The 15,074-nt window shown below is 46.5% G+C and overlaps 1 protein-coding gene across 2 annotated transcripts in view; it reads right to left on the bottom strand.

Annotated features, from left to right (window-relative positions):
- Positions 1–14,113, bottom strand: part of B4galt6 (UDP-Gal:betaGlcNAc beta 1,4-galactosyltransferase, polypeptide 6) — a 61,806-nt gene extending 47,693 nt beyond the window's left edge. The window contains exon 1 of one of the 2 annotated variants that reach the window (NM_019737.2): positions 13,062–14,113. In NM_019737.2, coding sequence (NP_062711.1) covers positions 13,062–13,176 — 115 coding nt within the window. In that variant the 5' untranslated portion in view covers positions 13,177–14,113. Of the gene's footprint in view, positions 1–6,702; positions 6,951–13,061 lie in introns of those variants that run through there. The other variant, XM_030250546.1, reaches the window with a different exon arrangement.
- Between the last annotated feature and the right edge of the window lie 961 nt (positions 14,114–15,074).

Consider the following 15,074-nt stretch of genomic DNA (forward strand, 5'->3'; position numbering starts at 1 on the left):
TCTAGGAAGACATGGTGCTAGAGAAGGAGCCAAAAGTTTTACATCCTGACCTGAAGGCAGTCAGTCAGAAGACTGACTTTCAGGCAGCTAGGAGGAGGGTCTCAAAGCCCACCCCCACAGTGACACAATTCCTCCAACAAGACCACACCTCCTAACAGTGCCTCTCCCAGAGCCCCAAGTAGAAAAGGAAGATGAGCTGGACAGCTCCCTGTGCAGAAAGACAGGAGTGAGGAGACTGGGGTGGGGCTAAGCATCAACACGAGTGAGGAGGAGCACCCAGTATTCAGCAAAGCAGGGTCAAGGATCTCAAGAGACCATTCTGGACCATCTAGCAGATAAAGGGAGAGGGCATGTGTTGTGGGTGTACACACAGAAGGCCCATGAACACAGAGGCAGAAGAAACTCATGTTGTACCAGCCCAGGAAGCCAGCAAACACCCGCAACCAAGTATCCAGCCAAGGCCTTCGTTTCAGGCTTCAAGCCTTGGGAAGAGATAACTCCTAGTATTAGGACGTATCCATGCTCGTTGGAAGGTATGTTGACCTAGGAAACTGATGTAGTAGCTGAGGGGAAGGTTTTTGGTTTTTTGGTTTTTTTTTTTTCAAGACAGGGTTTCTCTGTGTAGTCCTGGCTGTCCTGGAACTCACTCTGTAGACCAGGCTGGCCTCGAACACAGAAATCCACCTGCCTCTCCCTCCCAAGTGCTGGGATTAAAGGTGTGCGCCACCACTGCCAGGCGAGGGGAAGTTTACTATGAGATCAGTAAGAAAAACAGAAGCAAGGAAACCCAGAGGTACCTTACAAGTAGATCTGAAAACTGTTATCCAAGTATAGATAAGAAGGGCTTGAGGATCAGCTCTTTAGAAGCAATGCAGCAGAGTCATAGGGGGCCAAGCAGGGAAAAAGAGGAATATTCAAGACAAAATGTTCTGGGGTGTCTCTAAGCCTGACAACATGAGCTTGATCCCCAAAACTTACAGAGTAGGGGAGAAAGACTATTCTCTGACCTCACACGCACACAGTGCACTCAGATACTCCCATTCTCATTCTCTCTCTCTCTCTCTCTCTCTCTCTCTCTCTCTCTCACACACACACACACACACACACACTCACATGCATACCATGCACTCAGACACTCACATACATACACTCTCACACACATACATGCATTCACATTCTCTCTCTTACACACACGCCATGCACTGACTCTTGTATTCATATTCTCTCTCCCTCTCCCATTCTCTCTCTCTCTCTCTCTCTCTCTCTCTCTCTCTCTCTCACACACACACACACACACACACACACACACACACACAATTAAATGAAAACAATCATGCAGAAAGCATCACCACAGACAGGCTGCAATTAACTTCAGAAGCCAGAAGGGACACAAAATGGCAGGAGAGAAGCTGCCTCCCACATCACCTAAGAACACTCAAGGAGACAGTATCTCAGAAGACACCACACCACTTATCTGACATTATTACCTCCTGAGCCAGGTACCTCAGAGTTTCTACAAATTACAATAATCTCAATATGTTTCAGGGACCATAAACTTATCTTTTTTCCTCATTCAGTGCCATAACCAACAAACCTCTGGAATTTACTTATTCATGTTCACAAACAAAACTACATTTATAACAATCACGGTAACAGCAGGATTAGGCCAGATCAAGCATGAAACAGGATTTGTGTTTTGCAGTGGGCCTCAACCTGTGGATTGTTACCGCTCCGAGGATCAAAAGATCTTTTTACACAGGGGTAGCCTAAGACCATCAGAAAACACAGATATTTATGTTACGATTCATAACAGTAGCAAAATTACAGTTAAGAAGCAGCAACAAAAATAATTTTATGGTTGAGGATCACCACAACATGAGGAACTGCATCAAGGGTTGCAGCATTACGAAGGCTGAAAACCATTGCTTACGGGAAAGGATTAAAAACAATAATAAATGGTGGTACTATGCCAAGCTGATAAACAATTCCCACTGGGCCAAAGTATTATAGAGTGCTATTGCACAAAGATGAAATTCAGATGTGGCAGCAAGGTAATCTACTGTGGAAATCATTAGCCCATAGATTCGACTCCATCTTTCAAGTTAGTCATGGACTGACTCATGAAGAGAGAAAGAACCCTGTGTTCAGAGTTCCACTTCATCAACTGATAAGACACACTGGTACCAGGCAGAACACGACATCAACAATACCATTCAACAGCTCATGCTTTGCTGATGTAGACAATTAAAAATTAACAGGAGAGCCTTCAAATGTGTCTATCGCTTCTATGCTGCCAGCAGCAGCTCTATGCGCAGAGAGCATGTGTGCTAAGACTGGTCATAGCTTTCATTTTTAAACAAAACTGACTTTTCCAACAACCTTATTATATTAAAACTAATCAAGCAGAGATAAATTGACCCAGCAGATACACACTGTTTACTATTTACCAAGCACTTCAGAAGACTAAGGGGCTGTGTAGATTCAGAACCAAGATCCTGGGCTCTGGGGTTCACGGTGAGGTTCACTTGCCTAGCATGCACAAAGGTCTCAGACCCAGTACTGAATAAAACCAGAGCCTACACCCAGAGATAGATGCAGGAGGGTCAGAAGTTCAAGGTCATCTCCACGTTGGATGGCTCACAACTGCCTACAACTCCAGATCTGATGGACACCCCTTTTCTCCAAGGGCACCCCACTCACGTGCACATATCCATACACAGATACACGCATATACATAATTAAAAATAAAATAAAATTTAGGGTATAGTGGCACACCCCTTTAATCCCAGCACTGGAGAAGTAGAGGCTGGCGAATCTCTGAGTAGTTCAAGGCCATCATGATCTATAGAGTGGCCCTGCCTCAAAATTAATGAAGTAATTAAACTTCATTTAGTTTAAATAAATCTGAAAGAATGGAAGAAAGGGAGGAAGGGGAAGGAAAGGAGGGAGGGAGGGAGGGAGGGAGGGAGGGAGGGAGGGAGAGAGGGAGGGAGGGAGAGAGGGAGGGAGGGATAGAGAGGAGGAAGGAAGAAAGGAAGGGAGGAAGAAAGGAAGGAAGGAATCAAAATCCTAAAGAAAGACAAACGGCCAGTTGTGGCTTCACCCTTGTTTAAAGGCAACATATTTCAAGAATATACTTGAAACCAACCTATCGGTGTGAAAACACAAACCAAGGATGGTATGTCCTGCACTTGCTAATTTATAGCACTAGTCATCTAGAATATTTGCATAGCTTCTTCCAAGTATCCCAGGGACTCTAACAGAGCTAATTCAGAAATGAAACCAGGAGGAAGTGAAGGGCTAGAGAAAGGAAGGCAAAATCTAATCAGGAAACCCAATGCTGTGACTGACTAAGGGCAAAGCCGAAACTAAACATGCCTGGAACGCATTACAGAACTAGTGTTTTCCACATCCACAAGACGAATGGGAACCAAATCTCTACCCACTTAAGAATTATACAAAGCAGACATGGTATAAGCTATGTTTTCTATCTCCAAACTCTGTTCTAATGATTAACACTTCAGAATTTCAACTTATTCACGAGAAGAGAGGGACTCTCAAGCCAGACACAGAGAAGAGGATATGGGACAAAATTGAATTTTAGCAACTTCCAACAGAATAGGATGTCTCTGACCAGGAAGGAAGGCCGCTTTCGGTTCGGTCTCTTCAGCATGTTGACTCAAGCGAAAACAGTAGGATTCCTACTCCTTCCTGTGAGTCAAACTGGAAGTTACACTAGACTGAGAAATTACACTTTCCTCTGTCTTTTTTCCTTCCTTCTTCCTCTATTTTAAGAGATGCTGTCCTTTATTGTACAGGCTGGCCTCAAACTCCCGGCCTCGGGCAATCTCCGGGCTCAGCATGCTGGCAAGCTAGAACCAAGGCTTGCACCAGCTCCTCAATCATCCAAGACAATCTATGGAACATTATTTTATTCAACAAGTGGTTTTAATCCAAGTTACAATCACATTATCAAATATAAAAAACAACAGACTAGCTGGTAGCAGCAAACGCCTTTAATCCCAGAACTCCTGAGGCAGAGGCAGGCAGCTCTCTGAGTTCTTAGCCAGCCAGGTCTACACAGAGAATCCTTATCTGGGGGTTAGGGGCTCGGGACCAACAGGATGCAATATTTCAACCAAGGTAACAAACTTTAGGCAATCACTCAATAGACTATTGTAGCTGGCACTGGTGGTAAACACCTTTAATCCCATCACTAAGGAGGCAGAGGCAGGCAGATCTCTGAATAGGAGGTCAACTTTGTCTACAGAATGAATTCCAAGACAGCCAGGGCTACATAGTAAGACCTGCCTCAACTATCACCACACCTCCAAAAACGGTAAAGACATTTTATATTTTCTTTTAATTTAGTGTGTGTGTGTGTGTGTGTGTGTGTGTGTGTGTGTGTATGTATGTGTTTTGCCTGCATGTATGTGTACTACAACATGTCGCCTGGTGATCTTGGGAGTTCAGAGGTGAGCTTGAATTACCAATGGTTGTGAGCAGCCTTCTGGGTTCTGGGAACTGAACCTGCAAGAACAGCCAATTCACTTAAGCACTGAGCCATCTCACCGCTACTGTAAAGATAGTTTAAGAAGTTTTTCTAGCCAAATGCTGAGAAATGCTATTTTAAAATTATACCTATTGGAAAAACTGTAGTGCTATATGCTTTATGGATTTTTATTAATTCTGTTAAAGAATTGCTACATGCCTTTCTAATAATTAAAAATGATAGAGAACGTACTTAGGATCAACTTACGACCTAGTCACTGCCAACCTATAAGTGAACATGTGACACAATCTTTTAATTCACTATCAAGTTCTCTGGATGGAAGAAGACATTATTCACCACGAATGGTCAGCTACTTCTATCTTAAAACAAGCTAGTTTCGCCAGGCAGTGGTGGTGCACGCCTTTGATCCCAGCACTTGGGAGGCAGAGGCAGGTGGATTTCTGAGTTCGAGGCCAGCCTGGTCTACAGAGTGAGTTCCAGGACAGCCAGGGCTACACAGAGAAACCCTGTCTCAAACAAACAAAAAAGCTAGTTTCATTTCCAAAGCCTAGGACTCGTTCTGCAACAGATCAAATGGAGTTAGGTGATCAATTCAGAGAACCCAGGGGGTAGGAACTGGAGCTCACTCAGTGTAGCACCTGCCAAACCTCGAGTTCAACCCGCAACGTCGTCGCTTAAACCAACTTGAACATTCATAATGCCAGCACTCAGGCGCTAGATAGAGGCAGGAGGATCAGAAGTTCAAGGTCATTTTCGACTGTACAAAACAAAAATAAACTTAGCCAGTACCTAATTCACCACCACCACCACGTTGCAGGATCACCTGAGTACTGAGTAAGATGAATGCTGAGTACTGAGTAAGATGAATGAGAGCTGCAATCAGCAGCTCTACTGACAGATGACCTGTTAGTGGAAAGGACTCCGGGAAGGTTATATGATCAAAGTACATAATATGTTTATGTAATACATGCAACTACTACAAAGGGGCCCATTATCTCGTACCACAAACGCAAGCTAAAAAAAAAAAAAAGTAAGGCCAGGCATTGCGGCTGTACCTTAATCCCAGCATGAGGGAGGCAGAGGCAAGAGGATCCGTTCAAGTTCAAGGCTGACTTGATCTATACGGAGAGAGTTCCAGAAAAGCCAAGGCTACGGAGTGAGATCCTGCCTCAAGAAAGGCAAAAAAGAAGAAAAGGGTATGAAAGAAAGAAAATAAAAAGTATATCTAAAAAATATTCCTGAAAAAAGAGCTCATTCAATAAGGCTTAAACACATTCACACTTGAAAGCCACTTTTAATAGTATCAAAGATAGCCAACGAGTAAGGCCACGGTGGCAGATCTGCAGAGCCTCCTGTTCCCAGTACACACAATGACCTAACAGTTTAAAAACCGTCTGCCAGAACAGTAACAAAAAGCATTCTGTGTGAGCGATACAGATTGGATGTGAAGATGAAGCGGATCCAGGGAAGGAAGCAAAAGCTCCAGGCTTCCGCCAGGCCCATGCACATGCCTTTGGAAAACACCAGCTTCCTCCACGGCTAGCTCAGTGTGTTCTGTCTCTCCGTGGCTTGGCCAGTTTGGTCAGTCGTTTTACGGTTAGACTCCAGGGGCAGATCTGCTTTTTCAGTGATAGCAGAGTTTGGCAGCGTTTGTTTTGAGCTGCTACGGATACCTTGCTTGGTTGAAATAGGAGTTAGCACAAAGACTGTCAGCTGTTAGACTTTTGGCTGTGACACAGCAATATGTTGATGAAGCTATGCCTAGTAATTTGTGATTAAATTTGTGATTGCCCTAGTCAACACTGACAGTCAACTTGATCCAGTCTAGGCTCACCAGAAAAAAAAAAAAAAAAAAAAAAGACAAAGTCTCTATTGAGTGTCTTCATCTTTATCAGATTTGCCTGTGGGCCACTTTTTGGGATTTCAACCCTGATGCTTTTTGCTGAACAATTCATTGTGGCATACAGGACTCCACTGCACGTATGCTCCAGGCTCTCTCAGTGCCACACCCTCGAAGAAAACATGGAGACCGTGAGGAGGACAGCAACAGTCACTCACACCTGCAACCACGAGTTCCAAGGACTGAAAAGCCATGGAGTCGTTTACACCGGATGAATGTTTTGAAAACAAGAAGAGCTAAGCTTCTCCCAAGATAAGGTGTAAAAAAGGGGGTTATTAAGACAGCATACCTTAGGGTAGAGATGTACTCTGTTGACAGTGTTTGCCTGCCAAGCAAAGTCCTCAACACTACAGAGGAAGGCAAAGTGCGGCAGTCCCAGCACTCAGGAGGTGGGAGCAGCGCGGGCAGAGCAGAAGTTCAAAGCCATCCTTAGTTGCATAGATAATGCCAGCCAGCCTGAACTAGAGACTTTGCCTTGTCTTGAAGAAAACACAAAACAAATCAAAACAAAACAAGAAACTACATTCAATATGGCTTGGGTAGTTTCAAAAATTAGCTATCCTATTTATACAAGTTAAAAGCATTCTCTTCACGCCTCTGAGTAATGTTGAAATATCTATCACACAGAGACACTTACCAACCCAGGCTAGGATTTCTCTTTCAGACACGGCTGTTGTTATGTTCAATAAACACTCAAGGCAGAAATGAAAAGCAGGGCCGTAGGCGGCACACATCACCTGTGCACTCACCACCAAACAAGGTGGAGAACAGCACCGGGCTGTGCTAGATCTCTGTGAATCAATAAATTAGCTAGCTTCCCACCAGGTCCTAGGGTTTACATCAACTATCTGACACTAAGGGCAGAGTTACAAACACTACTCACTCATGAGTGCATCCCACTGATGCAGGCAGTCCTTTCGAGGGACTGCTTGTCATGAGCAAGGGACAGTTACAGACTGTTAGAGTCTAAGCCAGGCTGCCTTTCTGGCCACACAGACTTGCAGCAGCCTGGTAAAGGAAGGCCAAGCCTCCTACCAAGAGCAGATGGGTGAATCTCTGACCCCTTAACAGACACCCCAAGTACCCATATTCAGAGACAATGACCTATCCCATTAGTCAGAAGGCTACATGAGGGTACTTTCCCCCCTCCATAATGAGTACTCCTCACCTAAATGTGTCCCTCCTCCTCTCTCCCCCCACATCTTATAGTTGGACATTTCTTACTGGCTGACAGCCCTTATCCTTCTCCTTCCACAGTCTGACCGAATGCCTACGTGAAACCACTCCCTTCCTTTGAGTGATAAGGGATCCTCACTCTTGTCTCTCCACCCAAACGCTCAAGGCCGCTGCCATACTGCTATAAGTTCGGGGTGATAATAACTCTTTTAATAAATCTTACCCAAAAGGACAATCTGCCAGCGTTCCCAACTTGGGCCCAAATGTGAAACCTTTCACTGACTCCTGTCTAAAGGCGGGGACTGAAGAGTTGGCAGATGATTCCCAGAGAGATCTGAGAATGATTGCAAATGGAATGTTGGCCTTCTGGGCAATCTTGTGCCCTCACTAGGACACCCTGCTTAGTGTCACCAATATGATGAGTCACAAACAGTTGCACAAGGGAGATTACTGCTCGGCTGTAATGCCAAAGACAGCCAAATGTAACTCTCCTATATGATGTGTAAGGGTCTGTTGTTGCCCGAAGACTGATACTTCAGATTCAAATAGTATGCAAAAGCAAGGAGCGTTTTATTCTGCAGAAGTCCAACATGCAGGGCTCTCTCATTCCAAGATGGAGAGACAACCAAGTGGGCTTACAAGCCCGATTTAAAGCACAGTAGGGGAATCCTGGGGTAGGTGGGCTTTGTCTTACTCTATCTCTGGGCATTCCAGAACCATTACAGGGTGCGGGGACTGGAAACCATTGCTGAGGAATCCTGGGGTAGGTGGGCTTTGTCTTACTCTGCCCCTTGGGCTCCAAGACCTTAACCTAACTAGCCACTGAGAACTGCTTCCTGGATATTCCAGGCACAACCAATTCCCGAATCCTAAAATCAAAACTGCTCCTTCAACCCCACCCAGCACCTGGACACCATCTGTGACTGGTCACCTGGGGTCTGAGTTAGAATCTAACATTCCCCTTTGTTCCCCACTGCTCCAGTGCTCAGGTCTAACCTGAGTCTAATCTCCAGGGCTGGAACCAGTCGGTAGCTTCTTACCTGGCCTCCCCGTCTCTGCCCTACATTTCCCATCCTTCATGCTAGGATTACGCCAAAACAAAGGGCTGTCTCATTTCTCTTTGCAAAGCTCCTGCTGAGTCTTGCTACTCACAGAACAAAAATAGCACACGACAACAGCAAGAGAGGCCCAGAGGCGAAATGTGACCAATACCCAATCAGAAGAACCGCAGGAAAAGGCCCCAGAGAACCAGGAACTCGAAGAGGGGAAAACAAAGGGCCTTTGCAAAACAAAGCAGGCTAAAGTCAGCTCAAAAGGGCCCTACAGGTACCCGAGGCTTGGAGGCTAAAGAGCTCAAAGAAAACGTCGCAAGGCAAGAAGAAGCTACCTGCCCAGGTAGCCCAGTGCGAACTCGAGTCAGACCCCAGGCTAGACTTCTGAGTAAACACCTGAGCTGCCTCCAACAGACACCAGAACATCTATTCCACCATTTCCAGCAGGCCACAGATAAATCCCCTGGTGGCCCAAGTAACCAAGAGGCCCACAGGAGTTCAGACGAAATGTCAAAAACCAGATTCCTCCCCCAAAAGTCCAAGAAATCCTCTCCAGGAAAAGGTCAGGAACTCTGGAGTCAAAAGGACAGAGAACCGCCCACTCCCGAGGAAGTTACTCGGCACTCTCCCTCAGCGCCGTCTGTCAGGAGGCAGGCACGGCGATTTCGTTCTTATCGTCATTTAGATAAAACTGTGTGGGCCAGACCTGCTCACTCTACTGTGAACGTTAGTAACCTCGGGAACTCCACTGGGCTGCATTCGGTGCTCTAAAGTCCTTTTGCAATCTTTCTCTCCACACCCTAAAGAGCAGCCGTATAGAACCAGAGTACTGACGTTTTCTAGAAGTGCTCAATATACACCAGTCCTGTGCTACTACCCTTCCTAGCAAACACACACACACACACACACACACACACACACACACACACACACACACGACTTCTATCGTGCACAATAGAGCTCCTTCATGGGGCTAACCTCCACAGATGCCTGTGTTATTATCATCTTTGAAGTTTTCTAGACCTCATGGTCCAGCTTCTCTTGGGTGCTCCAGGCAAATCAATTGATCCTCTGATATGACAGGATATGACTGTGTTGCATGGGAAGTTATATTGGAAATTCTTAATAAATGAAGTCTATTGTCAACACAGCCAGCTCAAGGCTTTGGATGGAAATTGCACTCACCTTGGCAGCCATGCACAAGGGCAGGCACAGAACAAGCTGCCTGACCCAGACAGGTGCTGGGAAAAGCATTCCCAGACTTCCTGTGCAGACGGACGGATGGATAGACAGAAGGCTCCAAGAGACTATCTACAGCCCAGTTCCCCTCAGCACTAAAGTTCCTAACTGAAAGATGTTCTCTTGTGTTTCCCGAACTAAATATCAGGGAAAATGCTTCAATTTATTCTTAAATAATTAGCTTTGAGTTCTATTGAACACTCTATAGACTAGGACCCAAAGAGTCCAGAGAATACAGAGCAGCACCAAGAAGAAAAAAGAAGATTAACCAGATTGGCAGTCTACAGTGTGTGACCCGTCAGCTCAGAAAAGAGAGAGATAGTAAGTGACGGACACAGGGGGAAAGCCCAAGGAAGAGTCAATATCATAGCACCTAGCAAACAAGCTCACGTGATGTGGCTCATAAGGACTTAATGAAGTAAATCTGAACACTTTTTTTTAAATCAATGAAAGGACTCCCAAGCACTCAGGAGACAGAAGCAGGCGGATGTCTCAAGGACATGTCTCAGGAGTCTCAAGCCATCCCGGTCTACAGAGTGGGTTTCAGGACAGCCAGAACTACACAGAGAAACCCTGGAAGCGGGAGGGGGGAGAAGGCTGACTGGCTAGAGAGATGGCTCATCGGTTAAGAGCACTGTTTGCTATTCCAGAACACTGGGTTCCATTCCCAGCCCCCATGTGACACCTAATAACCACCAATAACTTCTGCTTCATGACACCCACCAATCCCTTTTGGCTTCTGCATGCATACGGTGCAGACACACATGCAGACACATAAAATAAGAAAGAAGTTTAAAAAAAAAAAACACACACACACAATAAAAAGAACTTCAATGTAGTATAATCCAGTCAAGAGGAAATTTTGCTCCAGAATATAACTCGTGTGAGAATATTGAACATTGAGAGAAGTACCCGTTTATCCAATGGAGAACTGTAAAGGAGAACTGAGGGTCTGGGAGAACCACACCTGTGACTTCAAGGAAAAGCACTCATGTAATTGGTTGAGACACTGGGAACTCAACTGACCATAGTTTCCACATCATTTTCACTTCAGAAACAGCTGATCCACTGTGGTTGGTATCTGACCTCATTTAAGAAAGTGACCTGACATACCAAAAAATTAAAAAAAAAAAAAAAAAAAGAAAGAAAGAAAGAAAGAAAGAAAGAAATAAAAGGAAGAAGAAAAAGAAAAAAAGACGGCCCTTGTAACCAAACACAAACTGTAAATTTCCCAGTGAAACTCTGAATTAGAAAACATCTTCCCACCGGGCAGTAGTGGCTGATGCCTTCAATCTCATCTGCATAGAGAGTTCCAGCTAGCCAGGGCTACACAAAGTGATCTAGCCTAAAAAGAGAAATCTTATCAGGGACTAGCAGGACGGCTACACAGGTAGGGAAGGCTGCGTGTTGCCATGCCTGGCCACATGCACTTCATCTCCAGAACCCACGTGGTGGAAGGAGAGATGACCACAGCTGTACTCTGACCTTCACACCCACACACTCACACCTGTGCACACACGCACAAACCCTATAAAAATACTTTAAAATAGTCTTATGCAGAATCTCTCACAGTTAAATATCTGGTAAGATAATATTCTCCAAAGAAGTCCAACTTTTAAAGAGTTACATACATGAAAAGGTAAGAAGTTTCTATAGAACTTAATGACATTTATGATGTCTAAAACAGCAAGAAAGAAAAAAAATTGTTTAAAACCTTTTCCTAAATGTCCTAAGCAATAGCCAACCTTCTAAATGATAAATATTAAAATACATCTGACATCTACAAACTAGCTGGTGTGGCAGAATTAATAAAGATTTCCTAATAACAGAGATTCAAAACATCTAAGTTAGGACCAATAAAAACCATTTTTGTATAGTCCATGTACCATCTCTATGAAAATTTTGCCCAATTCATAATTCAGGCTAAAATGTGAGCTGCTGTCATAAGTATCAAAAGTTTCAAGAGAATGGGTTTTTGAGCCGGGCGTGGTGGCGCACACCTTTAATCCCAGCACTTGGGAGGCAGAGGCAGGAGGATTTCTGAGTTCGAGGCCAGCCTGGTCTACAAAGTGAGTTCCAGGACAGAGAAACCCCCTGTCTTGAAGAGAGAGAAAGAGAGAGAGAGAGAGAGAGAGAGAGAGAGAGAGAGAGACTTCTGTAATTCATTGCCATTGTCTAACACACCACACACACAAACACACCACACATCACACACCACACCACACCACATCACACACACCCCTCTGCAAGAACAAGAGTTTCACCTCAAAATTCTGCAGGTGTTTTTCCTGCCTGAAAGGAATGACATTTTTTGGATAACTCCTGAGAGAAACACTGAGTCAAAAGAAGACAACTGAATGTCTACTATGAAATGACAAAGTATGCAATGTTACCAAGTCACTCAGCATTAAATAAATACCCAATGACAAGAAGACTTAGCCAAACTTAGTGAATAGGAAGTTTTCTAATAGCCATATAAATCCATAGAAATTTTCATTCACAAGGCCAGCAGCAGGAGAAATAATGAATTAGAATATTTCAATCAAGAAGCCAAAATCAAAAGTCTATTTGGAACCAAAAGTCAAAAGTAACTCACAGAAAGTTAATACTTTAAACCCACAAATTGCCTTGTGTAATTGTTTTAATCAGTATTTTGTCTGAGCAGGCATCTTCATAGCTTAGGTAGACTGACTTTAACAAGAAGTCTCAAGCTGATTAACAGAGCTGGGTTTCAACAGCTACAATGTCTCAAGTATGCTGCAAATGTCTGTTGACCTGCAATACCAGCATGCATGCTCTTGACCTTCCTCGCAGTTGCTACTGTTACCTCATATTATCACGACCTGTCATTTTATACGAAAATAAAGGTGACTAGGTAAAACTACAATTCAACACTACCCCAATAGATAAGGTAGTCGTGAATGCTCAAGAAAGCGACAAGAGGCACTCTACCCCACCCCCACTCCCCAGCCACCAGGCCCTCATTTCCCTACATCCCCTGAGTGCGACCTTTTAAGTTCATCTAAACTGTTTTAACCAAGCTAGCATGCCCAAGCAGTTTCTTCAACCGTTTTAAAATAAATAAATCAAATCAGATGCTTTGGTTCAGCTTCCAAACCCCTCAACACCCCAGTTACCTTCCTTCTGACCATAGGAGGTGAGGGTGTGTCCGGGTACTTACCGATGCCTGGAGCCACATAGATGAAGTAGAGACAGGACGTGGAGAGGGAGAAGAAGAAGATGAAGGCAATCAGAGAGCGATTGGAGACCCGCATCATCCGCTTGAGCGCAGACATCTTCCTCTGCCCTGCCAGTAGCGCGGGCTGCGCTCTCAGGCCAGACTCCGGGCCACGGTCCAGGCCCTAAACTTCCATGAATGTACGGAGAACCCCAAGAAGGTGGCGGGGTCCGGCCGGGGAGGCTGTGGGGAGAAGAACCGAGCCGGGAAGGAGAAACGGATGCAATGAATGGGAGGCGGTGGAGCAGCGGGAAGGGTGTTGGAAGGATGCGGAGAAACGTGAAGGGAGGCCGGGAGACCGGGCTCGGTGGAGGCCAAAGCCACGGGCCAGGCTGGCGGAGCTCGGCGATGCGGAGTGCGGCCCGCGCGCTGCAGCGTGCCGGGGTCCCCGCACTCGGGGCGGCGTCCAAGAGGCGAGTCCCCGCGATCGGGACCCGGTCCGGGTCGCGTGCGCTCTGCGGGCCTGTGCCTTGGCGAACGCTGCTAGTGCGGGGGCTCTAAAGTGGGCACCGGGGCACGCGAGGCACGGACGGTCGCGGGGAACCTGGGGGCCGCGGAGCGGGGCGCTCGCCGTCGCGCGGCCTGCACCTCATTCCGCGCCGGGCCCCGGAGCGCAACGGCGGCCTCGGGAGCGGAGCGCAGGCCAGGGCGGCGTCCCGGCCAGCGGCGAGTGCGCCCGGGTTCCGCTTGCTGCCGCCGCCCGCTGCCCAGCCGGCCACAGCAGCCGCATTCCCGCCGCGGAGCCCGAGGGAGAGGCGGCGCCGCCCCCGCACAGACCCCGGACTACCCGGCGGATGCGCACGGCCGGGGCCCGGAGGGCGAAGGAAAAAGATGACAGACGCGAGGCGATCTCGGACCGCGGACACCCACGAGGACAATCCCGACAGCCCTGTGCGCCCCGAGACCCCTGCAAGGCTCCGCCCGCCGGTCCACAACTCGCCAGGCGGCGCTGCGCCCGGAGAAGAGGAACCAAGAGCCCTAGCCCCTGGAGCGCCGCGGGTCCTGATTGGTCCTGGTACTCCGCGCCAGCATCCCCCCACGTCGCCCCGCCCTCCCGGTCACCATCCCTGGTGGACCTGGCACTAAGCAAGGACCGCGTCCTCAGCATGGGAAGCGCTCTGTACCAGGGATGATGTTCATTGGAAACAAGGACCTTTTGGAGGGGGACGAAAGAGACACGTTTCCCTCCTGGATTTATGGACTGTCAGTTGTAATGTGGGCCTAAGTGTATCCGTTATGCCTTGACCAGCCTTCTCAATGAAGGTGAATACAACCAATAGGCCCATGAGCACCGCAGTCCCAATCCCTAGCTAACCGGGAGCTGATCACTAAATTAATGCATTTTCTAGGCGCAAGGCTACTCTTTGTTCGAATGCTTCTTGCTGCTAGCTACATTACCGGGCTCCTTCCTTACCTACAGCACATGTTCCCAGCATATTGTGTTCAGGTGTTTCTTTTTAGCTGATCATGACTGCATAAACCATCCTAGCAGGACTAATGATAGATTCCAAAGAGACATGTATTCCTTCCTTTAGCCGTCAAACTATTTAAAATAATGGTCTTCAAAAAAATTGGAATTTCTCCATAGTATCATGCTGGAGAAGGAACTAGGTCAATAATGGAAGGAACCACAACTCTGACCAGAACTGTTTAATTAGGTATATCTCTTGCCCTGCATAAAAACTAAACCTCATGTCAGAACTCTGAAGCTAAATTTGGGGTGGGATGGGGTCACTGGATCTCTTTATTTGTTTCTTCTCCTAATGTGGCTACATTGAATAAATGTCCTGTTGAGGACAGGGGCTTAGGCAGTCAGGGCCCAGCCTCTGATCTTAAAAACTCCAACAACAGTTGTGTGCGCTCTTAGCACTGTTTGCTTTAACCCCGTCGCTGGGCAGGTCAGACACAGGTGGATTCCAGGAGCTCCCTGGCCAGCCATGTAGTAGGCAATTAGTG

The sequence above is a fragment of the Mus musculus genome, chromosome 18, assembly GCF_000001635.26.
Source record: "Mus musculus strain C57BL/6J chromosome 18, GRCm38.p6 C57BL/6J".
NCBI lineage: Eukaryota > Metazoa > Chordata > Mammalia > Rodentia > Muridae > Mus > Mus musculus.